The sequence below is a fragment of the Manis pentadactyla genome, chromosome 1, assembly GCF_030020395.1.
Source record: "Manis pentadactyla isolate mManPen7 chromosome 1, mManPen7.hap1, whole genome shotgun sequence".
NCBI lineage: Eukaryota > Metazoa > Chordata > Mammalia > Pholidota > Manidae > Manis > Manis pentadactyla.
The window spans coordinates 12,122,626-12,150,280 of record NC_080019.1 but is presented as its reverse complement, the minus strand read 5'-3'; the positions used below and the strand labels follow the sequence as shown (position 1 = coordinate 12,150,280).

Sequence of the window (27,655 nt, the reverse complement as noted above, 5' to 3'; positions counted from 1 at the left end):
CTTAACACGTCCTGCCTCATGTTGACAGGTATCATTTTTGTTCTAAGCTTATGCTGCTCTTTCAAAGAGCACTCGGGGACTTACTATACTCCTCAGTTCCTGGCCCTGTGCTCTGGGGGACACACAGATGAAGGGTCCTGGCTCTGCCCGTAAGGAACTCCCCGCCCAGGAGGGGACAGGTGAGCAGACTTGTAATGACAACAGCCAGGTGTGCCCTGGGAACCATGGAGGCAGGTGGTGAGTGTGTGGGGGGCGTGCCTCTGGGCTCCACAGTGGGAATGATGCTTAAATGCTCCCAAAAGGAATCACAGACTTCTGGGAATGGAAACCTTAACCTAATCTTCTTTATACCCCCATAGTTGTGAAGACTATATTTTCTTCCCTGCAATCTAATTAAAAAAAAATTTTTTTTAAATTAAGGTATGATTGATATACACTCTTATGAAGGTTTCACATGAAAAAACAATGTGGTTACTACATTTATCGATATTATCAAGTCCCCAACCATAACCCAATGCAGTCACTGTCCATCAGTGCAGCAAGTCCTGCAATCTAATTTTTTAAGTAGCATTTTAAAGTCTGATTAAAAAGATAATACATACTATAGAAAATTTGGGAAACTAGTCAAGTCCAAAAAAGAACACAAAAATCACTCATAATCTTACTACCCATACCTAACTATTATGCATATTTTGGTGAAAGCACCTTCTGGTTTCTTTTCCCCCTTCCTATTTTCCTGTGCAATTAAAATGGGTGGTGCTCTGTGTAATTATTTTTAATTTGCTTTTTCTTTTCATGTAACCATATGGCACAAGTATTCTCTTGATGTTCTTATATATTCATCTTCAATTATGTTAATGGCTGCATAATATTCCATAGACCCTAATTTGTTTGTCTTTTGGGACAAATATGTTGTTTATAATTTTTCACTATTATGAGCAGTGCCATGATGAATAGTGTTGTGAATAAACTGCTGCTCACATCCATTATGATTTCCTTGGTATAGATTTCTAGAAGGAGGTCAAAGACTATATACATTTTAAAGGCATTTGGTGTTTGATACAAACCACTAAAGAACCCTGCAAAAGCATTTTAAACAATTTCCACCCCCATCAGCACTATATGAGAGGGCACTGTTACTATTTTTTAAGAAACAAAACCCAAATGTTGCCAATTTAATGGCCACCATTGGTGTGGGGGAGGGAGAGGTAGTGATGATTTCTTGTTTTCATTTGCATTTCTGTCTACCAGGTAGATTTTCATTTTTCATATGTTTATGTTGCATTTCTTTTTAAAGAATTTCCTATTTACGTCCTCTGACCATTTTTCTATTTATTGAAAAATAAATTAGTGGCAGCTAACATTTCTTGAGTGCCTACTGCATGTCAGGCATGGCCCTAAGCATCTGAGATGAGCTTTTATCTCCTTTACCCTTCCCATGGCCCCACGAGTTACATACAATTAATACTTTACTGGTTCATAAGTGCCTTATGCATCAAGGACAGTAACCTTTTGTCCTATATATCACATTTTTTTTCAATGTCTTGATTGCCTTTTAATTTTGTCTTAGGAGGTTCTGATTTATGGAAGTTTGAAGGTTTTATGAAATGAATTGGCCCATCATTTCACTTCTGCCTTTGCAAATATATGTTAAAAGGTCTTTTCCTCTCTGGAGATCAGTGATATATTAACATATATTTTCTTTTGGTTCTTTTATAGTCCAACTTTTAGCATTTAAATATTCAATCAATTTAGAATTTGTTTTGCCTATGGTATGACAAAGAACTTCAATATTATATTTTTTTCAAGTGATTAGCCAGTTCTTAGCCCCAAACTGTTAATGGAATGATCAGTCCTTTCTCTTGGATTTTGAAATGACTCCTTTATCAGACACTGATTATTTTAAACTGTTTTGGATCCTTCTCTTCTATTTCAATGATTCATTTGCATATTCTCTTAGTAGTACCATACTTGTTAATGATTGTAGTTTTACAACATATATTAATATCTAGAAGGAACCTTAAGTTCCAGTGAAAATCATTTTTCACGTTACAATAAAAATCCCTTTCTCATCAACAAGTGGTACATGTGAAAATTAATTTGGGAAATATTGATTTATGAACTTGTGATCTCTCTCCATATATTAAATCTTTCACACACTCTGGGAAATTTTTTATTAAATTCTTCACATTTGTTGGGTAGTTTATTTATCACTACTTTTTACTATTTATTAGTATAAAATATAAATGGATTTACCATATTTTCTGGGCCAAAAATCAACACACACCTTGATAAGCTTTTTATTTTTGTGCGTCTAAGTGTTGAAGACATTTTAGGAAGTGTAGTTTGTAGCTGAAATGTGGGAATTTCTGAACATTTCTATGGTTAAGAGGACAACAAGGTGCGAATATTTAAAACTGAAAGAGTATAGTGATTCTGTAATATCTTACTATGCTGGTGGACAGTGACTGAAATGGGGCATGTGGAGGGGACTTGATAATGGGGGGAGTCTAGTAACCATAATGTTGCTCATGTAACTATATATTAATGATACCAAAAAAAAAAACAAAACTGGAGGAATATTGGCCAAACCCTCAAGGCATGATGTCCAAGCCCATGTGCTCAGTGCAGTGTCTGCACCATGCTGGTCTCTCAATATTTATGGATAGCTTCACACCAGCCTCTTGTCAGATACTTAAGAGTCGAGTCTGGCAAGTTCAAAGTAAGGATTCAAAGCAGTGACTCGAGATGGCTCTTAAACCTACAGATTAACCCAATTCCCTTGGCAATTCTCACATGTGTATGTGTGATACATTTCCCCATTGAGTTTTGGGTTTCTTGAGGGCAGGAATTTAATTCTCTACTTTTAGAGCCTCCACAAGACTCAGCACAGAGCTGAGCTCAGAAGAGGCTCAGCAAATTATGGTTGAGTGGAATGGAATTGTCTCTTGTTATTATAACTACAGGCAGTTTGATCAGTTCCAAGCAGCAGAGAAGGCTTCCTCTGGGCTGCTCTGCGCTGGCTCTGCGCAGAGGACATGCTATGTGTAAATGCCCTATTCTTTGCCTACATGCTGCCTAAGAAGAAATACTTAGAACCTATTAAGGAACAGCTCCATGGAGAATATCAGTGTCCCAGATGTTTGGAGCTGAGTGGCCTAGGAGACCATACAGGCCAACTCTCCATTTTCTCTGGGAAGTTACCATGGCCTGGGGTGGTGGTTGGGGGTGGTGGGGAATGACTCAATTCATAGCGAACTGGTTGGCAGGTCAGTGCTGTTCTGAAGGTGATGTGGCCTTTAAGCAGAATTTGGAAACTGGGTAGGCTTTGATTTGGGCCAGATGAAGGAGAGGATAATTCGGGGACGGGGATGGCAAGAAAAGAGGTTTGGAGGCGGGAGCCCACCGTGGTGGCGCACAGAAGTGGCCGTCAGGGGCGGCTGGGTGTTTGCTGCAGGAGCTGCTGGCAGATCGCTGCAGGTCCGTGTGGTCAGAGGTTGTGGAGGAAGAGAGTTCTGCTGTGCCTGTGGGTGGGGCGATGCAGTGTGTCGTGACAGCCTGGCCAGGAGACGAACGCAGGAGAGGTGAGGTCAGGGCCAGTAGCCTGGCTGGGATGGTGGCTGCAAAGGGCTGATGCTCTGGGTAGAGGGCTGGATGCGCCCGCAGGCTGGAAGAAGGTAAGCAGCCTTCCCAAGGGGATGGGAACTAGGGCAAGCCCCCTGGGGCAACCAGGAAACAAGACAGCGTGGCATCCAGTGCTGAATCGTGTGGCACAGACTAGATGCTACGTGGGAGGCTGGAGAAGGGGAGGGGTCTTGGAATCATAGGGGAGGTACGGGAACAAGGTGGATTTTGAGCAGAACTTTTAAAAAAAGAGCCGCTTTCAGAGAGAAGGGGTTCAGGTGTGTTTAGCATGTTTTCAATTGTCTGTACTTTTGCTTTGGCATCCCGAGGGTTTGCTAATCCTGGAGAGATTGAGTCCCTCAGGCCTAGCTAATTCCTAGAGAGAGCCAGCAGCTCCTCCGGGAGCCCCTTTCATGTGCAAGCCAACCACCCTTCGCCCCAAGCACCTCCTGTATCTAACTTTCACACACCAAGCTGACATCCCCCTGTCCTACTCACCCAGGGCCGGGTACAGGCCGACCGGAGGCCTTCCCGCAGCCCGGAGGACAATGCTCAGCCTCTCCAATTCTAAGGTTGCTCAGACTTGCCTATCCTGCTGAGCCCATTCTCTCATGCAGGAACAACAGTAAAGGCCCGGGCCATGCTGTCTCTCACTCCTTCGGCTTCCTACCTGACCCTGGTGCTTCCCCACATGGTCCTGCAGGCTTGCCATGCACGACATACTCCCTCCTCTCGGGAACTGTGCATAATAAAACTTCTCGCAATGGCCTTGGTCTCTCCACACCACAACACTCAGTTTCTTCTATAAATTACATCCTGGGTTCCACCAAAACACTGGGATGGGTGCAGCCAGCATATCTGGGGGCAGCTGGTGTAGAGGGAAGAGCATGTGCTTTGGGGGAGACATAGCGGGGCTTGGATGCCCCTCCTTTCCACTGACTCTTCCCTCCGGCCCCACCTCCCTCACGTCTCACTTTCGCACACTACCCCTGGGCCTCCCTCTCTGTCTTCCAGAGGTGGCCCAGCCACAGTTCTGACTGTTAGCTGCCACATCAAGTCTGGGGCTTAAGTCAGTCCGTGGCCTCTCCCCCAGCAAGGAGCTCTGGCAGCTTCCCGTGCAGTTATGGCACGATGTTTTCCTTGCTATCGAGGGATGTCAGACACCCTGCAGCGCCAAGGGGAAGGAGTATTTGGGGGGTAGGAATGGATTACTGGGAGAGCTTCCCCAGAATCTCTAAAGTTGCAGTCCTTGGCTGGGGCCAGATGGAACTCACAAAATGTCATTTTGATTTTGAAAGGGACAAGGGGTGACACCTGACCATCCCAGGGTACCTGCTCCCTTCTCCTTCCCTGGGGTCCTGGTCAGTCTCCCAGGGTTTGCCCCAGGCCTGCAAGGCACAAGCTGCCAGGGCACTCTCTCACTCTCAAGCTTGGGGCAGTGGAGGGAGAGAGGTTGGGGCACCGCAGTCCTGGCCCACACTTTGTCCCAGTAAGCCTCGATGACCTCAGGCCTCAGCGTCTCCATCTGTAAAGTGGGAAGGTAGGTCACGTGAACCTGAGAGCCTTTCCAGCTCTGGGACCTGGACATGCACGAAGCAGGGCCCTGTTCCACAGCCTGCTGCTGACCCCACCCCGGCTTCAGGTGTGTGCCGGGAGGCTCTATTCCTCAAGGCAAAGGAAAACAGAGGTCCCGTGTGTGTGTCCCCCAGGGCATGGTCCCTGCGAAGCTGGCTCCTCTTGTCACCCTGGGACAAAGGGCACCCTATCCCTCAGAGCCCCTGAGGTGACAGTGCAGGTCTATTGCCTGAAACTAGAGCTGGGCTGGAGTAGCTTGAGCATCCTGCCTGGGGCGGGGCTGCAGAGGGAGGCACGTGTGCTCCCTGGAGCCAACATGCACAACTCCCAGATCCTATGAGAGGGCCAGTTTCTTTATTATTATTATTATTATTATTTTATCAAATGTACATCACAGTGGTTCACAGTCCCCTCCCCATCTCTCCACCCCTGCTTCAGTCCCTCCACCTTGGTAACCACTAGTCATTTCTCAGTGTCTATGAGTCTAATGCTATTTTGTTCCTTTTGTTTTGCTTTGTTTTTATAGTCTACAAATAAGTGAAATCATATTTGTCTTTCTCTGCCTGGCTTATTTCACTAAGCATAATACCCTCAAGATCCATCCATGTTGTTGCAAATGACAGGATTTCTTTTCTTTTTATGGCTGAGTAATATTCCACTGTGTCTATGTACCACCTCTTCTTTAGCCATTCATCTACTGATGGACACTTAGGTTGCTTCCATATCTTGGCTACTGCAAATAGTGCAGCTATAAACATAGGGGTGTATATATCTTTTCAAATCAGGGATTTTGCTTTCTTCAGGTAAATTCCTAGGAGTGGAATTACTGGGTCAAATGGTACTTCTATTTTTAGTTTTTTGAGGGAACTCCGTACTGCTTTCCCCAGCGGTTGCACCAATTTGCAGTCCCACCAACCGTGTAGGAGGGTCCCTATTTCCACACTGAGAGAACCAATTTCTTATGTACCATTCATAAGGTAGAACAGTCCAGAGTTTGGCCAACTTTGCTTCAAGAGATGAAATGGGCCCCCTTCTCTTAGCTGCCCCCTCCGGCCTACCCAGGCCCCCCTGGCTGGTGCAACCCGGCCCGCCGGCTCCTGCCCTCCCTGCTGCCTACTCCCTTTGAGCCTCTGTATCTCTTCTTTCTCCTCAGCCAATACTTTCTGGTGGTGTTCCTTCTTTTACAGCCTCTGCCCCCACAAAATGATGGCAACCTCCCTGAGGCAGGCTCTTTGTCCTAACATTTCCTATACCCCCCCAGGGCCTAGCAGGGAAGAGTGGAAACCTGCAGGATGAGAGAGTGCTGCAGAAAGGTCACTGGAGAGGTCACTGCTGTGCCCAAGAGATAACCTTCTCCTCAGAGGAGAGACCCCCTTCCTCACCCCAGGGAGGAGGCTGGCCACAGGGGGAGCTCTGGGGAGACACCCCACACAGACAGACACCGCTTGAGCCTCACGTCAGCCCCATGAGGGGTCTGGTGGTTTTGCCTTTTGCTGGTTGGGGCTCACCAAGGCAGGTCATTGGTTCCGAAGCACAGAGCAGCCATGTGGCCCCGGGTCCCCCTGACGCCAGCATTCCTGCTCCTACCACTGCCCTACATGCCTCTGGAGAGGAGGGCTGGGCTCACTGTAGCTGGGTCCTCAGGGTCGCATGTGCCGCTGACACAAAATAGATGCAGGGACTGGGAAGAGCAAAGGGAGAGTCAGGGGTGGAGGCGGGGCCCCTGACCTGCCAGCCGGAGGCCAGTTCCCAAGGACATCCAGGTTTCTTTCCAGGATGTGTGTATTTCTTAAGGGAAAAGGCAGAACATGAGCTCACTCCTTGGGAAACAGTTTTGCAAAAGCACACGCAGACACTCATGCACACACGTGCATACACATGCACGCACACACACATCCACACCCAGAGCCACAGCCGCCCGCTCCCCAGCCGCTGTGGCCCTCCCCCCTCCAAACCCAGCTCCCCCTCCTACCCTATATGTGCAATCTTGTGAAAACTCCACCACTCTTAAGGTTAATAAGGCTCATTTGCTTAAGATAGCACCTGTTTCTATGGTGACTCCTGCCACCCAGAATCTGTTCATCAACTGAGACAAGAAAACAGTGACTTCCACCCTCTTTGAAAGGAAAAAGCTAATTCTTAGCCAAGGGTTTGACAGGCCAGCAGCCCAAGGAGCTCTGGGCATCTGTCCTTCCACCCTGTTTAGGTCCCTCCTTGCTGCCTCTCCTCCACACCCAAGCAGAGTCGGGGCGGGCGCTCTGGACCCGGGACCTGGCTTTCTGCCTCCTCATCTTCCTGGGCTGCAATGGAGCCCACTCGGGGGTGGGGCCAGGGGAGGGGAGGCCTCTTTCTCTTGCCCCTGGGCCAGCGGTCCCTCCATGCTGCAGGCTCCCCTGTATCTTTCTGGGCTGAGGCTGGCAGGGGAGCAGCAGGACGCACTGGGCCTTCCGCCCCATCCTGCTGCCCTATTCGAGGCCTGTCGCTCACCCTGGCAGGACGGATTCCTGCAGCCGCCCCAGCATGCCTCCCGCCATGGGGTTGTTCTCCTCCTGCTGAGGTGGCAGGCTGCCAGCTGACTCTTTCCCCTAAGCCAGAGCTGTGTGGCCTCGCCCTGCTCACTGACCCACTCTGGGCCTCTGAGCTAGCTGAGGAGTGCAATCCTGGCCTGACACTAGTCCCCACACGGGTTGAAAATCACTAGGAAGTAGGTTCCAAGGCAGGTGATGCTAATAATAAAGCTCCAGGGAGTGATTTACCTCTTAAAATAAATGGGAGCAGCTTCTGCGTTCTCTCTCCAACAATGCCACTCTCTCTGTGCTCCAGAATTCTTTGTTGGCTGGGAGAGCAAGAGTACAGGGAAGTGCATGGAATTTGGAGCTTGCGTTGTGTGTTTGAAGGCTCAGGGATGTGTGTTGTGCACAGGGACAACATTGTGACAGAAGGAGAGGTTGAGGACTGCTGATTAGCGGATCAAGTATGGAACCACAGACTTGCAGAGCCAGTCTTACCACCCAGTCTGCCCAACTGTCTCATTTTGTAGGCGAGTTAATAGAGACCCCCAGAGGGGCAGGCCCTGGAGCAGGGTCCTCCAGCTCGCAAGGAACCTGGCACACCCGGCTTCTGAATCCTGGTTCCAAGCTCTTTCCAAAGGATCACCCAGCCTCCTGCTAACTAGGACCGACTCCTCACGGCCTCTGCAGCCCTCCACAGCCCACTTCTGCCCTTCGCTCTCCTCCCAGTATGGCGCTGTGCTCTGGGTAGGCTGGTGTCAGGCTCATTGACAAGAAGCTGAGAGCTGGAGGAAGCAGCTTAGAGCCAATCATGCCCAACCTTTTGCCAGATCCCCGCAGACAACAGCTTCTCGAGTATCTGCGAAGACAGCTACTCACCTACCTCCTTAAGAGACAGCCTTCAGCACCACAGCCCCATGGCTATGAACACCCCCGGTGTATCCCAGAGTCAGACCTCCCAGCATTTCTCCTGACTCCCAGACTCATTCCCATCTCCTGTTTGAAATCTCCATCAGAGGTCTAAAGGGCATCTGAGAATTCATATGTCCAGGACAGAACTCCAGATGCCCCCTCTTGCACCCCTCCTGCCCATCATCCAGGGTTCTCCATCCAGTAAAAGAGCCTGCTGTCCATGCAGGCCCACATCCGGGAGCCATCCTTGGACCATCCTCACCCTCCACATCTCATCCACTGGCAAGTCCTGCTGGCTCTTAACCCCGAAATAACCCCGAAGCTGTCTTCTCTGTGCCCACTGCTCTCACCCTGGTGCAAGCCACCCTCAGCCCTTCTGAAGGAGCAAAACGGCCTCTTGTGGCCACCCGGCTGCCACCCCATAAAGCAGTCAGAGGGATCTTTTAAAAACAGAAGTTTTATCCTCCTGTTTAAAGCCGTTCTACAGCCCATGTGCCAAACTCCTTGCCCAGGCCTGGGTACAAGGCCCCACAACAGTGGTTCTCAATCTCAGATGTGTGGTGTTTTTCTTTTTTTCCCTCTTTTCTATACTTCTTAAAATTTGTGGTAAGAAAACTTAACATGAGATTTACCCTCTTAATGAAAATTTCAGTGTACAATACAGTATTGCTGTTGTATAGATCTCTAGAACTCAATCCTCTGCATAACTGCAACTCTACACCTGTTGAACAGCAACTCCCATTTCCCCCTCCCTGCACCAGATGCACATTTGTATCACCTGCAGAGTTTTAAAAATAACGATGCCTGGGCTCTGCTTCCAGAGAGTCTGAGTTAGCTGGCCTGGGGTGTAGGCTCCCAGGTGATTCTCTGGAGGGTTAAGAACCTCTGTCCTTCAATGACCTCCTTCCATGACCTCACTGAGCTCCTACCTATGCACTTCCCCTTGGTCACTCTGCTCCAGCTGCCTCCTTGCTGTCCCTGGAACACATCTAGGTGATTTCTGCCCCAGGACCTTTGCTCCTGCGATTCCTTCTGCCAAGATGCCTTTTCCTCACTTGTTTACCTGGTGAATTTCCCCTCTGCTCCAAGGTCAGCTCTGTGGAGACTTTCCCCCTCACCCACCTTCTCTTCTCCCATGGTTCTTGGGGCTTAACTCCATCATTGATTTACTTCTTTGCTCCCCTTACCAGACAGGGAGCTCCTCGCTGGAAGAGATTTGACTTTGTAAACTTTTGATCTGTAGTGCTTGAGTGAAGCCTATTGCCTAAGATGTGGAGAATACATGCCGAATGAGTGAATAAGGGAACTAATGAGTGATCAGTGGTGGTCTGACCCATACAGACAAAGGGAAATCATAATTTTCAATGATCTAAAAGCCTTTCCTTCCATTGATGTGTTTGAAGATTATATTAACTTTCTTAACTCCTGCATTAGGGTTTGACAGTCTATTATTAGCTTAAAATTAGCTTTAAAATTAACTAAAACTCCTCTGATCTTTTCCCTTCATGAACTCCTATCATGCCAGATCTTCTCCATTCTGTACTTGTGTGATTGATTTGGAATGTGAATATAGAATTTTAGATTAATCCCTATTAAATTAATTTTTTTTCAATAAAGGCCCATCTTTCCAATCTACCAAAACTAACTGTCACCCATCATATTAATGATTACTGGACACTTTGTGTGGCCTACATATTTGATGAGCATGCTTTTTGTAAAGATATCAGACAAGGTGGGGCCCATGCAAGAATCCTGTGGCATGTCACCACGGATCACCCTTAAGGTTGACACTAGTTAGTCAATACTCTTCAGGAGTCATTTGTTAACAAGCCATATACCCACCAAACACAATAGTCATGAAGCCACATTTCTCCCCTTTGCCAACAAGGTTACCAAGACCAACTTGGTCTAATGGTCAAACAAGTTGTGCTGTTCTTAATTATAGCCTGCTCTGGTCCACTAGACCAGTGCATTATCACCAAATAAATCCAAGTGGTTGTTTTTAGTGAACCTATGCTGACTCCCAATGTTCACTGTTACCTATGTTGTCTTAGACCATCTGCTTATCAAATTGTCATTCAATTTAGATGTGGATTGATATTACAGTCCTTGGCCTACATTCTGGAATTTATGTTTTCCTTTCCTATTTCTGGAAATGATATTGTGATTGAAAGCTAAGCTCTTTATGGACCTTGAAGGTGTAATTCATCTAGAGATCTTAACTCATGCAAAACAGCTAAGTGTTACTAGATCACCGAAAGGCTTTCTAGGAAGAAGGGATGGACCAAGAAATGGCCCACAGAGGCCTGAGACGCACAGAAGGCCTGAAACACTCCAAGCGGCTCAGCAGCAGCACTGTGGCAGGAGGGGCCAGCTGGGGCCAAGTCATGAATAGCAAGCTGGACAGGTAGGGCTCTGTCCTGAGACATGAGGAGTCACTGAAGGGCCTCAGCTAAGGACATGACATGATCAAATTTAGATTTTAGAAAAATCACCCCATGAAGGAAAGATAGATACTTCTGTAGGGGGTGAGAGTATAGGAGGGGGACCAGTTAGCAGGTGTGCAATAAGTGCCTAGATTCAGGTGAGAAGAGCCTTTATTAACTCAGCCATCTTGGCTTCTAATTCTATGGTTCTTTTTTTCAAACCAGTCAAATGTCTGAGCTTTTAGTTATTTGGTTCTTTTCCTGGAATGTAGTCTCTTGTACCCTCTGACTTTTCCAGGCCTGCTCGTGATTCAAGGCCCAGCTGAACTTCTATCTCCATTGTGAAGTCATCGTGGAGTGATGTCATCCCATCCATCCATCCTCCTGCCCATCCATCCATCCATCCATCCATCCATCTGTCCGTCCATCCATCCATCCATCCATCCCTTCATTCTTTTATCCATTCATTCATTCATGCTTTCATTAATTGATTTATTCAACATTTACAAAGGGCATTCTATGTTCTAGCACTAGGATAAGTGCTGGGTATATAGTAAGAGTAAGATACAATTCTTCTCTCTGGAGCACATGGTCTAACTGGGAAAAGAGACTCATAAATAATAAACAGCTGATGTGAAGAGAGTACAAATAAAGATTTGACTGAGTGTGGTAGGAAATTTGGCCCAATTTGACTAGTTCAGGCTGGGGGTGTCAGAGTGAGGCTTTCAGTGGAGGTGATGTTTGAGTTGAGCCTTGAAGGAGCAGAGGTTGACTCACTGCAGAGGGAGAGACTGCCCTGAGCTCTCACAATCCAAAGAGCCCAATCAGAGTTGGTGCTATGCCCCAGGAGTTCTTCTGTTTCCTATAGGTTGTCTTTGTCTTTTCAACTGGGTAACACAACAAACACATTTTACATTCATCTAACATTTATTTATCAAAAAGCTATCTACCTATCTATCTATATTTCTTTTAAATAGCCATAGTGCAGACCATTGTGCAGGTTAAATAGTCCCAACACCTTCCTGTTGAATTCTATGCCTGCTGTGGGTTCTTCCCTTAAGATCATTGAAGTGGCAACTATGTGGGCAGCTTATTCTTCTGGTCAGGCCCTGTCTTACCTCTTGGGAGTGACATATGCTCCTTACCATCAAAGGCCTGTCTTAGCTTCCAATGGGGAATTTAGGATGACAGCAGGTGGAAGGAGTAGAGAAGCAGCAACGATGCAGCCCCTGCTAAGTGCAGGTACTATGGGCTGGGTGCTGACATTTTATCTCACTGAGTCCTCACAATATTCCTGTGAGGTCCAAGCTAGTGTCCTCTTTTGCAGGTGAGGGGATAGGCTCAGGAGGGAAACAATTTGCTCACAGAAAGTTGGAGAATCTACCTCCTGGGTCTGTGCCGCACTCCAAGGCCCAGGGTCAGGGTCAGGGCTGCGCTGTGGCTGAGGTGGGTATGGCCAAGAATGGAGGCAAAGTATAGAGGGCCAGGAACCTCACACCACACAGCTGTCACCACACCTCTGCCTCTCGGCAGCCACACCTGGCCCTGACAGAGCTGACACATGGGCCAGGTCTGGGTTGTGGGTGTGGAATCTAAACCCTAGATTGGTGTCCTGACCACAGATACAGGCTCCGGGTTCAAATCCCAGTTGGCCACTTGCTAGCTGGGAGATCTTAGACAAGTTGCTTAGCCCCTCTAGGCCATAATTTGCTAGTGTTTATTACCTTCCTCTTAAAGCTTTTGTTAGGATTAGAGGAGAAATTCATGTAAAACGCAGTGCCCAGCACTACACGCTGAGTGTGCAAACGTTTTTTCTTATTTTCTTTCTTTCTGTTCTCCTTGCCTTTTCCCCTTTTTATTCTTCCCTCTTTAACTGTTATTGCTGTTGTTAATATGCTCTATGGATATAAGGTATAAGAAGAGTGTCTCTACCAGGAGAGGAAATAGGGCAGGTGGAAGTTTTGTTTGGAGATGCCAACCGCTCTGCAGGCCATCCGCTCCAGCCTTCTACGCAGGGGGACATTCCCTGGGTCACTCATGAATAAGTGCTTTCAGCGATGGGAAGCGCCCTCTCTGTGGAGTGTATCTGCTCAGTTCTTAGGCAGTTCAGATTCTTAGAAAGTTCTTCCTTATATGGAGCCACAATTCATTTCCATGTAAATTTCACCCATCAGTTCTAATTCTGCCCAGTGGAGCTCAGCAGGTTCTCCCTTGTTTTGTTTTCCAATTTGATTCCTTCAGCATTTTAAGGGAATCTTCAAAGGGACTTTAAAGGCAGCTCCCATGCTTTCCATTGTTATTCCAGCAGGCTAAGCACCCCGAGCTCATTCAGCTCCAGCTCACCTCACCTGGTTTCTGCATTCTGGCTGTTTTCTCCGTGCTCTCGCTCTCTCTTAAAACAGTGTGGCCAGCACAGAAGACACTGAAATGAGCAGTTGCACATGAATAGAACTTTGCTAGGATCAAGGAAGGGTCTCTGTTTTGAACATGCTTCCTCCAGTTCCCGCTTTGTCCTTCCCTGAGTGTATGTGCTCAGGGGTGGCGGTCTGAGGCTCAGTGGACATGATGAGCCCAGGTTCCTGTGGTAGGTCCGGTGGTTTGGACTCTTGGGCTCAGTCTTACCCACTTTACAGCGTAAGGGGAGCGAAGGGGAGCCAGGGTGCCAATCTCTGTTCCCACCGGATCAGAGTTCAGAATTGGTGAGCAAGGCTATGCTGTACCCTTTGGGGATGTCTATGAGTGTGTATGTGCGTGTGTGTGTGTGTGTGTGTGTGTGTGTGTGTGTGTGACAGAGAAAGGGAGAGAGAGAGAGAGAGAGGAAAAGAGTTTACTGCCTGATCCAGGAATTCTCCTGGATGGCAGAACTGGTTTCCATAACGACTTTCTGATATAAACATATTTGATAAAAATAAGTTAACAGCGGAGCTGTGGTGGAGCACAGATTCTGAGTGCTGAGGGAGAGAGAGAGGGAGAGAGAGGGAGAGAGGGAGAGAGAGGGTGCTCTTCGAAGAACAGCATTTTCCATTTTTTCCCCACCCTTCCCAGTCAGCCTTTTTATACATACTTGCCATAAAACAACTAAAAAGCTGTGTTTACCATATTCCTGTATATAGTTGCCCCCTTCCTGCCATTATATACATTATATTCATATTCTCTCTCTCTCCTTTCTCCTTAGTTACCTGAAGCACTACAGTATGTATGGGATAATATGATAAATTCATTTCCAATTCACTGCATTATTCCTTGAATATTTTAATGACTCATTGAATGGAGTAAAAAAAGCTATTTCAAATGAACAATTATGCTGCATTAGTCTAAGGGCTGATTATATTTAAACACTGCTCACAGGATAACAGGACACAGCGACCTCAGCATACGGGAGCTAATTTGGCTCTTATCTCCAAATAATTTTATGCCACAAATTACCATGAAAACCTAAAGGGCTTTAAAAACATTCATCAAAAAATAATATTCCACTTTGTAGCAACATTTTATTTAAATTATTTTGAATGGGAGCCCAGGCAACTCTAGGTGGGACAACGACAGTGGGAAGGGGGCTGTGAGTGGTAAGGAAATGCCATGGGTGCTGGGTTGCATGGACAATAAGAGCAGAAAATGTCAGGGACAAAGTGTGCCTCTGACCACGGGAAGCACTGCAGGCCTGGCTGTCACTCGCAGCCATGCCCTGTGCCAGGGCTGTGGTCTGGAATGACACCAGGGAGCCCTGGTCAGGTCCCCAGAGGCTGAGTGATGGGGTGGAGCCCCTCTACCCTGACCGAGCACCTCCAGCAAAGCAAGGCTGGGTCAGGTCAGTCCTCCGGGCTAGGCCCGGATCCACGAGGACTTGAAAGGCAAGAGGATCAAATTTTTTATCCCCGGTTTGCATACTGGGGCATTGTCTGTAATTCTTTGCCAAACAGGAGTCCAGTAACAGCCTAAGAGAAGTGGCCAAACCAAGTGGCTGCTGTGGTCAGATCTCAAAGTTGGGGGTGGTAAGGGAGAGACTCACATGTATCCAGGTCCTACTGTTCTGTTCTGTGTCAGGAGGCTTAATCCTATTGAGCACCAGGAAATAGATTTTATTATCATGCCCATTTTACTGATGAAGAAACTGAAGCTCAGAGAGTCCCATCTGGAGGTGGCAGAGCCTGGAGCCTCCCCAAGTTCATCTGACCCAAAAGTGCACCCTCAGGGTGGCCAGGCACAAGTCGGTTTTATCACCAATGCTCCTCTGCATACCCCTATCACCAAATGCCCTTTATGGCCCATTGAGTTCCCAGGGAGCACAAGCTTGCCTTTCAGGTATTTATTACTTGAAACGGACCCTCACTGTACAGGGCAAAGCATGCACAGACCAGTACACAAATGCCAGCAGCAGAACTGAAAATGCAGCTCTAAAAATAAGGGCGATAACTGATTAATCCCATTGTCTTGGTTTAACATCTTCATCTGAACTTGTGGTCCTGATAAAGATGGTCTGTCTTCTGTTTATTGTCATTAGCTTGCTTCTGGGCATATAAGAAATCAGAATATATATATATACACTACTGATGATATAGAGAGGAATAAATAAATAAATAAATAAATAAATAAATAAATAAATCTACAGGACCTTGATTTATTGCTTAGGAACAAGGATAAACCTGCCGCTTTCTACGGGCTCCTCTCTAAACAGGCTTCTTGCCTTTGCATATGCAGCTTCCTTGTTTGTGTCTCAACCCTGAAGGGTAAGGATTTGTGTCAGTTTTACAGACAAGAAGCTGCAGTTTCAGAGAGGTTAAGTAACTGGCCTGAGCTCCCTCAGTAGTGGGACCGATAATTCAAACAGATGTGTCTTGACGCTTGTGAACTGCATCACTGGGGAGCAGGGGGCTGTGATCCTGGCCCCGTTGATAGGGCTGCCCACTTATCTTTTTCACCTAACATACTTAGAGGGCCTTTAAAAAAAAACCCTCTCATTATGGAAAAATTCAACCCTATAGAAAAGTAGACAGAATAATGAGCCCTTCGAGGTCCTTTTAAAACAGCCCAGAATCGGTTGCATGTACAGCTGCCAAAGGTTGAGGGCACTGAATGAAAGGGAAACTTGAACTTGCGGTTTCCTTTTCTTTCTTAAAACAAAAAAGATATTCAGGGCAAATTTTAGAATCATTGACGGTTTCTAGGAAGATTTTCTTTTTTGGAAGAAAAAAGGTACTCTTGTTTCCTTAATTGTTCTTAGTGTTCTTTGTCGCCAATCATGATATTCTTTGTGGAAGGTATTAATATACCATCTTCCTGTGTTCAATATTCCCATTAACAATAAAAAGTCTAATGAAAATATCTGCATGAAAAGCCCTCAGCACTAATTTCAGAGACAAATAGAAGATGAACCAATAAGCGTTTCTTCTGAAATGAATGATGCAAATTAATTGATATCTTAATTAGCCTTTAGCATGGAGATTATTAGTTAGATTGAATCAGAGCTGAACAACATCTTAAAGGAAACGCCGAGGACGTGGCACTGGCAGGAGAGAGGGGCCACGTGTCAGTGCTCTGTTAAATCATCTCTTTTGCTCAATGAGAGATCTTCAAAGAGGAGGCGGTAAAAGGGCAGCATGCTTTATACATCAATTCCTGCCTGCCCTTGCTGGGCCAGGTTTGGGGACTGAGCTAATGGGAACCCAAAGGTATAGGAAGTTCCGCCAGGAAACGCCCCTGGTGCCGTCGTGACCCTCCCTGTGCTGCAGCCTCCTTCCTCTGCCTCACAGAGAGAAGCCCGTGGAGAGCAGAGACGCCCCTGCTTTGTGTACGGCTGTAACTCGTGTTTGCTCAGTGCTGGACTTCCAGCAATAACGATAACATCAGAGCAAACAATTATATAGAGCTTACCTTGCGTTCTGGGTGCCATTCTACACACTGTACTTAAAAGGACTCATCTGAGCGTCGTAACAATAGAGTGAGGTAGGCACTGTTGGTATCCCCACTTTTAAGTGAGTGTGTTGAGACACAGGTTGTCCCCCAAGATCGCACAGCTAATACTGGTGGATTCATTATTGGACCCACCGCTGCCTGGCTCCAGTGTCCTTGCTCGCAGGCTTGTTCTCTGCAGGTCTACAGCCTTCTCCTACTCTATGCTAGACTAGCCTCTCTTTGGGGGGCTGCTGATGTTTCCTATATTCTTAAGAACTGGCTGCTGGCCTGTTTCAACCTAGACAGATGGCCCCAAAATTGTCCCTGAGGGGCTCCTACGGCCATGGCCTGGGCATATCAAGGTCAGCCTAGGTCCCACCAAGTTTGCCTCTGTGACCATTGTGAATCGCAGGGCCATCCTCACTCTGCAGTGAAGTCATGGCGCGCCTGAGGGCGAGGTCGCTGACTGCTGACGGTAATGGCGATAGGCAGGGCTTAATTTTATGGGGTTCAGACACTTACCAGGTGAATTTTATTTACCAAGACAGCCTTCCCTGGGGGGGGTTCCCTGGAAGTATCTGCCCATACAAGGTAACCAGAAATAAAGCCCTGGGATGGTAGGGGACCAGAAACAGAGGTTGTGCTCCAGCTTACAGAGAGGGCATAGTGGCCTCCCCTTGCCACTGTGAAGTTGTCGGGAGAGATGAGGTGAGAGCCCAGACCACTTGGTATGGCAGGAAGGGTGTGTGGTTTGGAGTTGGGGGCCTGGACTGAGGACCCCTCTGTAGCCCAATAGCTGGGAGACTGCGTCCTTGAACGCCCCCAGCTATGCAGTCCCCATCTATAAAATGGGGATGATGCCCAGTTCACAAGTGAGTGTGAGGATCTGAAGGAAGTTTCACAAGTGCCTTGCACTTGAGAATTGCTCCACAAATGGCTGATGTTAATGACGGCCAAGGCATTCTGACACAGAACTCTGAGGTCTTCCTTCAAACTGCTAAACTCCCCCGGGGTCCTTGTTAGAGGCAGATGCCGCATTCTCTCCAGAATGACTGACACGGTGCTGGCAACCCGCATTTTCACAAGCTTGCCGGCTGATTCCAGTGTGTGCTGACATTTGAGACCCACTACGTAGCAGCCGGGGCCAGCCAACACAAAGGAAGCACTTCTGGGCTTGACTCAAGCCCTTTTCTTTGGCCGAGGTCCACAGCCTGAGGCCTAAATGGGGCTGCTGATTATACTGGCTATGCAGCAGGACGAGTTGGGGGGCTGGTGGGTGGTGGAGGGGATATAGCTGAGGAGAGCTGTGGCTTCCTGCTGGACCCCTGGATCAGGAAAAGTGGGTGAAAATGTGGCTGAAACCCAAGCCTCCCCTGGCCTGAGCAGGAAGGCTGAGGGCCGCACCCGGGCAGGTGGCCTGGTAAGCTCTGGGGCTTAGCAGCCTTGCCGGACAGCTGCCACCTGCCACCTGCCACCTGCCACCTGCTCTGCTTCTCAGCTGAGCTGCTGAGGCTAAACTCATGTTTGCCCCAAGGCTGTGTGGGCCTGCAGTGCTAAGCGCATATTGTGGTGAGGGGAGTAGGTGAGACAGGGGCTTGGAAGAGAGAGGCAGCCTCATGGCCCCAAGGCCCCCCTCAAAATACACTGAAATGGTTCCATCTACAGCAGCTTCTGAAACGGCAGCCCAGAATCACCCAGTGGAACCCTGCCACCAGCTGCCCTGGGTGTGGGGCCGGGGCTGTAACTGGGTCATCCAGAGCAATACCCTTTCCCTGAGGGCTAGCCAGGGACTCTCAAGTGCCGAAATGGCAGTGCTCTAGGTTGGGACCGGCCCCGGCCCCTTTCTCCTTTGTGCTCTGCCCATGTTCACGGTGTTTCCAAGGCTCTCCACCAGGCCAAGGGTGGCTGGGCCCTGCGTTGGCTCAGGAGCCCAGCTCAGGCACCATCAGGGGAGCTGCTGCTGGAAGTCTCCCTGGAGGCAGCCCCTCCCAAGGCTGCTGTGTGGGTGGGCTGCCTGCCTGAGAAGCCTGTGAAGGGCCCGGGTCACTGTGCAGGGCTTGGTCACCAGAGTAGCTCCCGCCTCCCCACAGCTTCCCCTCTAGTGGCCGTGCCTTGCTCGGGAGAGTGAGTGGCTAGTTCAGACCGATACCCCCTCCTCTGCCCCATAGCTCTAGAAAGAGAAACAGAGAGAGGTTGCAAATGACAAGACAACCAGCCAAGCTTAGTCTTTCTAGTCAGAGGTTCCCACTGTCTTATGGGGCTGATGCCTTTGCACACTCTATGCAAGGGCCATACTCAGGCTTCTAGGCATGGCTGTGAGGATGCTTGAAGCTAGTGTGAATTTTCCCACAGTGCACTGCCAGGTGCTCATGAACAAAAGATCCAATGGTCAAATGAGGTTGCATAATAAATGCATATTATATAGTGCATATTAGGAAATTAAAAGCTCTAAAAAAAAAAAAAACCCTCCACTGAAGAATGGGATCAGTACAGTTTAACCCAGAGTCTCTGAAACTTGTTTGGCAATAGAGCCTTTTCCCCCCACATCGTGTGCTTTAACAATCAGCCAGATTTTCATTCCTTAGACCTACTGCAGGAAGGATGAACCAGGTTCCTTTGCAATTATGGTAATGACAAGGGGACCAAGACGAGGGGAGGGCCACTTGTTCATGTACAGAGAAAAGGAAATCGCCAAGCCTCCCCCATGTCCCTTGGCCCAGAAGGGCAAGGAGCTCCTGCAGGGCTGCCCCTAGCCGGTTCTGCCATGTGGACTGCACAGAATCACCCCATACCCCTTAAATCCAGGCCCCCCTCAGGGCTGCGCTGCAGCCAACTGTTACTTTCCAGAAATTGTGTGAGTCAGTCGTTAACTCATCAGTAGCTTGAAATTGGCCACAGTGGGGATATTTATACTAAGAAACCAGTGAACACTACAAATAGGGGCTTCCCCCTTCTTATCAAGAGAGCCTGTTTCCCTGTGCACCACTGGTCCTGGGACAGTTTTTGAAATTGTTAGAACATTTGGGACGGACTGTGGCAGCTGGGTTCTGGGGGCGACGCGACACAGAAGACCTTGTTCATCAGAGTTCCCAACCCTTCTAAATGAAAACCGAGAGCTGCGTAGAATGACAGTTTTCCAGCTATGATCCCAGATGACCCAGAAAGTGCCTCCTGGCCTGCTTACCTTGATGTCTGTTACCAGCCAGTGTCTCCAGAAGCGAGCTTTGGGTGAAGACCTGCTGGGGGCATCTGGATCCACCATCACCAGGAGGTAGGTTGCACCCTGCAACACAGTCACCAAAAGGAAATGTAGCACCATGGCTGGGATTCTGACTGGACAGCTGCAAGGTGCAGACTCCCCTTTACCTCTGATCCAGCCGAGAATGGAGGACCAACCCCTACAACTTCCCACCGAGCATATCCTGGTTCTCAGGACATTTCCTCTTGCGCCCTGTGTTTACTCTCAGAGAAATGAAGTCTATTAAGTAGACAGCTGAGTAGCTTGGCTTCCACTTTATGAAGAAGGAGAAATCAGGCAGCTTATTCACTGAACACCTGGAGGTCCCACCTGCTAGGTGCTGTGCAGGAAACAAAAAGCCCTAAAGCAGGGCTCTGCTCCCAAGGAGCTCACAGTGTGCTTGGAGGGACTTGTTCTTAATTCAGCAAATATTGGAGAGCTTTCTCTGGACAGGGAACTGTAGCCATGGCAAGGAATGCTAGATTCCTTCATCCGTTTAACAAGCATTTACCGAATACCTACTATGTGCCAGAAACTGGTCTAGGTGCCAGGAATCCAACAGAGATCAAGACAGCATGGTCCATTCTTTCAGGAAGCTTTAATTCTAGGTAAGAGATACAGATTTCACCCCTATCCTGTCCAAAAAAATCCCAAACAAGGAAATGTTAAGTTGTGATTAGTGCTATGATTAAAATAAAGTAGGGTTGGGGGAGAAGGAGCAAGCATTCTGAGAAGAGGAAACAGCTGCTCAAGGGCCTTCAGGTGGGAAAAAGTGAGGGTTTGAGGGAGAGGAAGAACATCACGTGGCTAGCGGCCAGCAAGGGCGAGAAGGGCGTGGCAGGTTGGAGACGTGGGCGGGGTCAGACCACAGAGGCTTTGCAGGGCTGGGTGAGGAGTGGGGTTCAATTCTAAGGGCAATGCAGGACCATTGGAGGGTTTTAGCCTGAGGAGTAATATGCTACGATTTACAGTTTTCAAAGATTGCTTTGGCAGGTGGGTGGAGAAGTCTGCAGGAGGTGGGAGAGGAATCCGGGGGGCCAGTTAGGGGGCTCCTGCAGTAGTAAAGTGAGGGACAGTGGCGACGTGGACTAGGTGGTGGAATGGGAGCAATGCAGACAGAAACAAGGAGATGGACTGGGGAAGTGTTTTCAGGTGGGATCAATGGGATTTGCTGATGGGCTGGACAGTAAGGCAGTGAGGAGGGGGTGGGGAAAGAGAAATTTAGAATCACTCCTGGGGTTTTGGTTTGAGCCTCTGGGTGAACAGTGCCATTTAATGACAGAGAAGACTTGGAGAGGAGAATGTCAGAAGGTGGATCTTGAGAGTTTTGTTTTAGGCATGTTATGTTTGAAATGTTTTATAGGGTGATCAAGTAGATAAGTCAAAGTCTGGAGTTTGGAGGAGAGATCAGGCCTGGATGTATAGATTTTAGAGTCATTAACATGTAGATGGTCCTTAAATCCATTGAATAATGAGATTATGCGTGGAGAAAAAAGAGGTCTCATGACTGAATTCTAGAACATGCTAATGTTGAGAAGAGAGGAGAACTAGCAAAGGAGACGGTGAAGCCAGGGAGGTAGTGGGGATGCCTGAAGAGTAGGTATCATGAAAGCCAAGGCAGAAGCTGTTTTTCAAGGAGGAGGAAGCGGTCATTTGTGTCAAATGCTGCTGAAAGGTAGAGCAAGATGACACAGAGGTGACGATGTGATTGACAACTTGGAGGCGCTGTCATCTTGGCAACACCGGTTTCAGTGGAGTAGAAAGGACCGGTGTCTGAGTGGAATAGGTGGAGATGAGGAAATGGAGAAAGTTACTAAAAATGATAGAAAAGAGGAATTTTAGTGTGAAGGACAGCTGAGGCATGGAGTGGCTGCTACTAGGTGGGAACGGTCAAGGGATTGTTTTGAATTTAAGTTATTATTTTTAAGACATGGAGGACAGTCATGTATGTTTATGGGCCCCTGGAAATGATCTGGTGGCAAGGGGGGTACTGATGACAGGGAGGAGGAAGGGGAAGGGGCTAATGCAAGAGCCATGGCTCTGGGAAGTGGGAGGGATGCATCCAGAGCAAAAAAGGAGGAGGGCCTTGGGGGATGAGCAAGTAGGTTTCAGTGGGAGGGAACCACAGGTGGGTGGGGAGGAGTGAGGACGTTGTCTTCTGATTGCTGCTGTTTTCTCAAGGAATCAGAGGCAAGGCCTTCTGGGGAAGAAGGACCATAGGAAGCTTGGGGGCAGAGAAGAAGGTGTGAAATAGTTGTGCAAAGTGAGAAATTGAATACCCCATAGGTATGCACTGAAGTTATAGGGGATGTGACTTTCCACAGCTGTGCAGCTGTTACATTGTGCTAGGGCAGGCATGGAATGAATGGCTGTTGGGTTTAACTTGGGCAGGGACTTAGGTTTATGGGTCTGATGGAGGGGAAGGGGTGTGAGAGGGAGAAGGGAACCAGGCAAATGGAGGAGAGTCCTGGGAGAGAGAGATACCGACATAACTGTAGCACCCCTGGTGGGTGCTAGGGTCCAGGAGCATTTACCAAGTACCAAGGAGCACAGGGGAGGGAGCCTGAAACTCCCCACCTCAGCAATCCAGGATGACATCCCACAGGTGTCTTTTGAGCTTGATCTTGAAGGATGAGCAGGTACAGGGTGAGGGAAAGGACTCTAGGCAAAGGGAAGGGTCTGTGCAAAGGCACAGAGGCACTGGGGAATGGTGGGAGTCTTGGTGTGCTCGGGCAGAGGGGACTGGAAAGGGATGGTGGTGACAAAGGTGAAAGGCTATTAGGACCAGATAATAGAGAGCCTAACGTGTCGTCAGTCATTTAGAATTTGTTTTAGGACCCACTGAAATTGTTGGAACAAACCTCTGACATGATTAAATGTGTGCTTTGAGAAGGCACGTGATGAGAATGAGTTCAAGACAAACAACAGAGGGAAAAAATGACAAGACAACCAGATACTCTGAAGACCTGAGAATCCTGGTGGTGGTAGTAAGTCGGAGAGAAGGGAGAGGCATTCCTACTGTGGAATCAACAGCAGAGCAGGGGTCGGGGAGGGAGATGTCTAGGATGACGCTGACATTCTGTCTTGGCCACTAGGTGGACAACGTTACCGTGAATATGAGGAGCACAAATTTGGGAGTTTGGTGTTGAAACCTGCTGGCAGAGACAGCCCTTGAACGGAGCTCTGAGGCAGGAGCTCTCCCCAGGTGTCTCAGGTGGGCAGTGGGCACAGGGATGGCGGAGACCGTCAGGGAAAACTTGCAGAGGGGGAACAGAACGCCTGGGGAGGAACTCGGGACCCAGAGGTGGGAAGAGGAGGACTGAGGAGAGTCAGGGGAGAACCTGGGAGCAAGAGGGCTTAAGGAGGGAGTGGGGACAGCTCCTCGTAAGGAAGCCAGCAAGGGAGAGGGCTCCAAAGCAGTAGTCACTTTGACCCCTGCGGGCATCCCGGGCAATTTTCCAAAGATGAGTAACTGAGCGATAAAAGTACTGTTTGTTGAATGTTAAACCTAAAGAAGCAATGAACCACATTTTAGAATAAAGTGTTAAGGAGATGAAAGTATTAGGGGGAAAGAAGGATAATATCCTAAAGAGCGTGTGTGTGTTTGTGTGTGATCCAAATGGAATTCCAGGGAGAAAAACTGTCTAATAGATACTTCCAAGAAAACTGGTTTTAGCCAAAGCAATGAGAAAAAAAAAAAAAAACCCAAAGTGTAAACTATAAAAGAAGAAAGAAAAACACCCAGCCTCTTTCTGTCTTGTAATTAATTTTTTTGCAAGTGATTGCCTGCATGATATCCAAAAGACTCGGCTGGAGACAACAGCACTAATGTTCAGAAGGGTGAGTTGTTATGAAGTGCACACAAAATCAGAACTTTCCTAAAGACTAATAGTATTAAATATACCTTTAAAATCATATTCACAATTGTAATAAAAACATAAAATATATAGGAAAAAACTTGATGCAAAATCCATGACTTAAACAAAGAAACCATAACATGACTGACGTATGTAGAAACAAACTTGAATAGATGGAGACTGTGCTTTTAAATTGAAATAATTATTTGCAAATGAAATAGTCAATAGCAATAATCCTTTTATTAGTTTAGTTAGTTAACACAATTTCAATAAAAATCCTAAATAGTTGTTTTGGGAACTTTATGGAATGATTCTAAAGCTCAGAATAAAAGCCATATTGAAAAGGATGAAATAGGGAGATGGTACTGATTTTGTAGATATTAAAATATATTACAGAGTTACAATAATTAAAACAACTTCATGTTAAAAATAAGTAAAGTAAGCAAAATAGAAAATCTAGAGAGAAACCCATATTGTTAATATAGGTGTATTTAATATGTGATCCAGTTAACATTAAATATGTGATATTTAATATATGATAAGACTATTTCAAATCAGTGGGGAAAGGATAGATTATTTTAAAAGTGCTTTTGAGAAAATTGGCTTGCCAAGTGAAGAAAATGAATTTCAGTCTCCATTTCTCTCATCAAAACACTTTCAGATTTAAATGTGAAAATGTAAATAAATCTTAAAAATTAGTTTAATAAAATTATAGTGAATTCCTATAATGGGATACTCAGAGATAAATATTTATATTTTAATATGCTAAAATATCCACAATATTTAAGTAAATTAAGTTGCAGAATAGTGTGATATTACCTAAAATGTGAAGAAAAGTTTATATCTTTAACTAGATATATATTTATGGATATATTTGCATATGCATAGAAAATGGTTGGAAAATTACATACCAAACTGTTAACAGTAAATGGAATGAAGGAAAAGATGGAAGGAAACTAGATATAATTTAGAAACTTTCATATGACCAAACAAAAGGAGGGCAAAATAAAACCCAAAGACAATAAGCTGAGAGAAAATATTTACAAGATCTATGATAAAGGATTAATATCCTTAACGTACAAAGTACTTTTCAAATCAATAAGAAAAAGAGTAATAACCCAGTGGAAAAATAGAAAATGGCATGAATAGGCAATACAAATGTTCAACAAACATATGAACAAATATTCAATTTCACTTGTAATCAAAGATATGCAATTATATAATAAAATTCTACTTTTGCATATAAGATTGGCATATGTGTTTTTTATTTTCATTCCCAGAGTTTTTGAGGTACATAGAAACAATTGGTAAGTCGCAAAATCTTATGTAACACATGATCTCATCTTCTTTGTTAACCAGAAGAGAAGATCAAAAACATATATCGTACACACACATATATATCCCTCCATGGAAAGAAGACTAGGAATATGGGAACTGAAATATTGACTGATTATAAGTATGGGATAACTATGAACTATTCTGTTGTGCTTTTCTGCATTTTTCAAAATTTCTGCAATAACATGCATTGCTTTTACACTTAGAAAAAAAGATTTGTGTTTTTAAAAGGGCCACTGTAAGAAGTTCCAGAACCCTCATTTTTCTCCTGGTCAAACAATGCCCAGGGGAATTCCTCTCTGTGTGTGGCAGGCTTCTCTTCCTTCCTGCCTCCCAGGGGCAGCTCTCCTGCACTGGTGTCTCCTTCTTTACTTGGTGAACCAGGAGATTAGTCTCTGTGGGTGAGTCTCTCTTGCGGTCCTCTCTAGGTTAGATCCAGAGGTTTACCTTAGATCCCCTCCTTGCTAAGCAGCCCCATGACAGGCCAAGCCCTTGAGAAACCTGTTCCCAGATTTCTCTGGTGAACACCATCCCCACCTCTGCCAAATATTTGCTAGGGAGATTCTTTCGGCAACTGGGGGCTTTGAAAAGGCTGGGGCAACTGCCCTACATTGCTACAGAAGCCTACTGAGATATGGAAGCAAACCTAAATGTCCATCAATGGATGAATGGAGTGGAATATATATGCAATGGAATACTACTCAGCCTTCAAAAAGGAGATCTTGTCATTTGCAACAATATGAATGAATCATGAGGACATCGTTCTAAGTGAAATGAGCCAGTCACAGAAGAACAAATACTGTATGATTCAATTAATATGAGGCCCCCAAAATAGTCAAATTCATAGAAGCAGAGAGCAGAACAGTGGTTGTCAGGGGAAGTGCTGGGGAGGAAAATGGGGTATTGCTGTTCAATGGATATAAAGTTTGAAATACGCAAGGTCAATAAGTTTCAGAGATCTGCTGTACAGCGCTGTGCTTGTAGTTAATAATACTGTACTGTATACTTTGAAATCTATTAAAAGGATAGATCTCATGTTCTTACCACAGTTGGAAAAAAAAAAAAGTAATCCCGCTCAAAGAATGCAGGATGAAATGAAGTCCTTGTCAAACACTATGCAAATCCCAGGGCTTGACAGTCCACTCTGCTGGCGAGGCTTTGGGGAGCTACATACACTGCTGCGGGAATGCACAATGGGGGCGATTTACCTCCTGACTTAACAATCCCACTCCTGTGATTTTTTTCCCCCAAAGATATCTGCACATTTATGAAATGTCTAGTGTGTAAGGTATTCATTTCAGCACTGTCTATAACAGCAAAAGTTAGAAATAACTCAGGTGTCCATCAGTTGGGGATTAGTTAATGAACATTGATGCATACTCACAATAGCGCAATTTTGAACTGTCAAACACCATGAAGATCTTGGAGATCTGGTATGAAAGCTTCCCAAGATAAGTTAAGCGAAAAAAGCAAGGTGCAGAACAGTGTATCTAGTGCCTTATTTTTACATAAGAAAGAGAAAACAAGGTATTCTTACCATTGAGTTGATTTTGCATAAGCAAACACTGGAGGGATACTTAAAAAAAAAAGAAGCTAGAAGATGATGTGGGTGATGGTGGCCATGATGGTAGGTGGGGCAAAGGAAGGGTGGAGAGCTACCCTTTTGACTTGTTAGCTGTGTGAATATATTACTGGCTAAAAATGGACTAAAATTGCACATGGTATTATCTCAGATGTCAGTCGCTAGTCTCTCTCTCATTGAGAGGTAAAGAAGGATGGTCTTGTCCCTACGTGGCAGGGAGAGCTCAGGGAATCCACACTCCAGTTTCGGAGGACAGGCAGGTGGAGGGCCACTTCTAGGCCAGGGTGCCAGGCTCTGCAGCACAGGCGTGACCCAGGTGCGGGACGGCCTGCTCACGGGTCGTGGTACTCTGAGGTGACAATGACGGTGTAGAAGCAGAACTAGATCTGGACTTGTCCAGGTGGATTTTTTTAAATGACTGTATTCAAGTATAATTCCCATACCACATACTTCACCCCTTTCGAGCATATGTGTCACTGACTTTTCGTAAATTCACAGAATTGTGCCGCTGTCACCATAATTGGGATTTAAAACATTTCATCACCCTAAAAAGAAAACTTGTGCCATTTACAGTTACCCTCAGTTCCTCCCCCTGCTCCAGGCAACCACTAATCTCTCTCTGTCTCTATAACCTCCTTTTTGCCTTTCCTGAGCATTTCTATAAATGGATTCATGTAACATGTGGTCTTCCGTGCCTGGCTTCT

At 46.6% G+C, this 27,655-nt stretch overlaps 1 protein-coding gene across 6 annotated transcripts in view; it reads right to left on the bottom strand.

Annotated features, from left to right (window-relative positions):
- PEBP4 (phosphatidylethanolamine binding protein 4) overlaps positions 1-27,655 on the bottom strand; it is a 222,349-nt gene that overhangs the window by 70,487 nt on the left and 124,207 nt on the right. For all 6 annotated transcript variants that reach the window (XM_036888866.2, XM_036888864.2, XM_036888869.2 and 3 more), the window contains exon 4: positions 20,124-20,222. In XM_036888866.2, the coding sequence (XP_036744761.1) occupies positions 20,124-20,222 (99 nt within the window). The remainder of the gene's footprint in view (positions 1-20,123; positions 20,223-27,655) is intronic.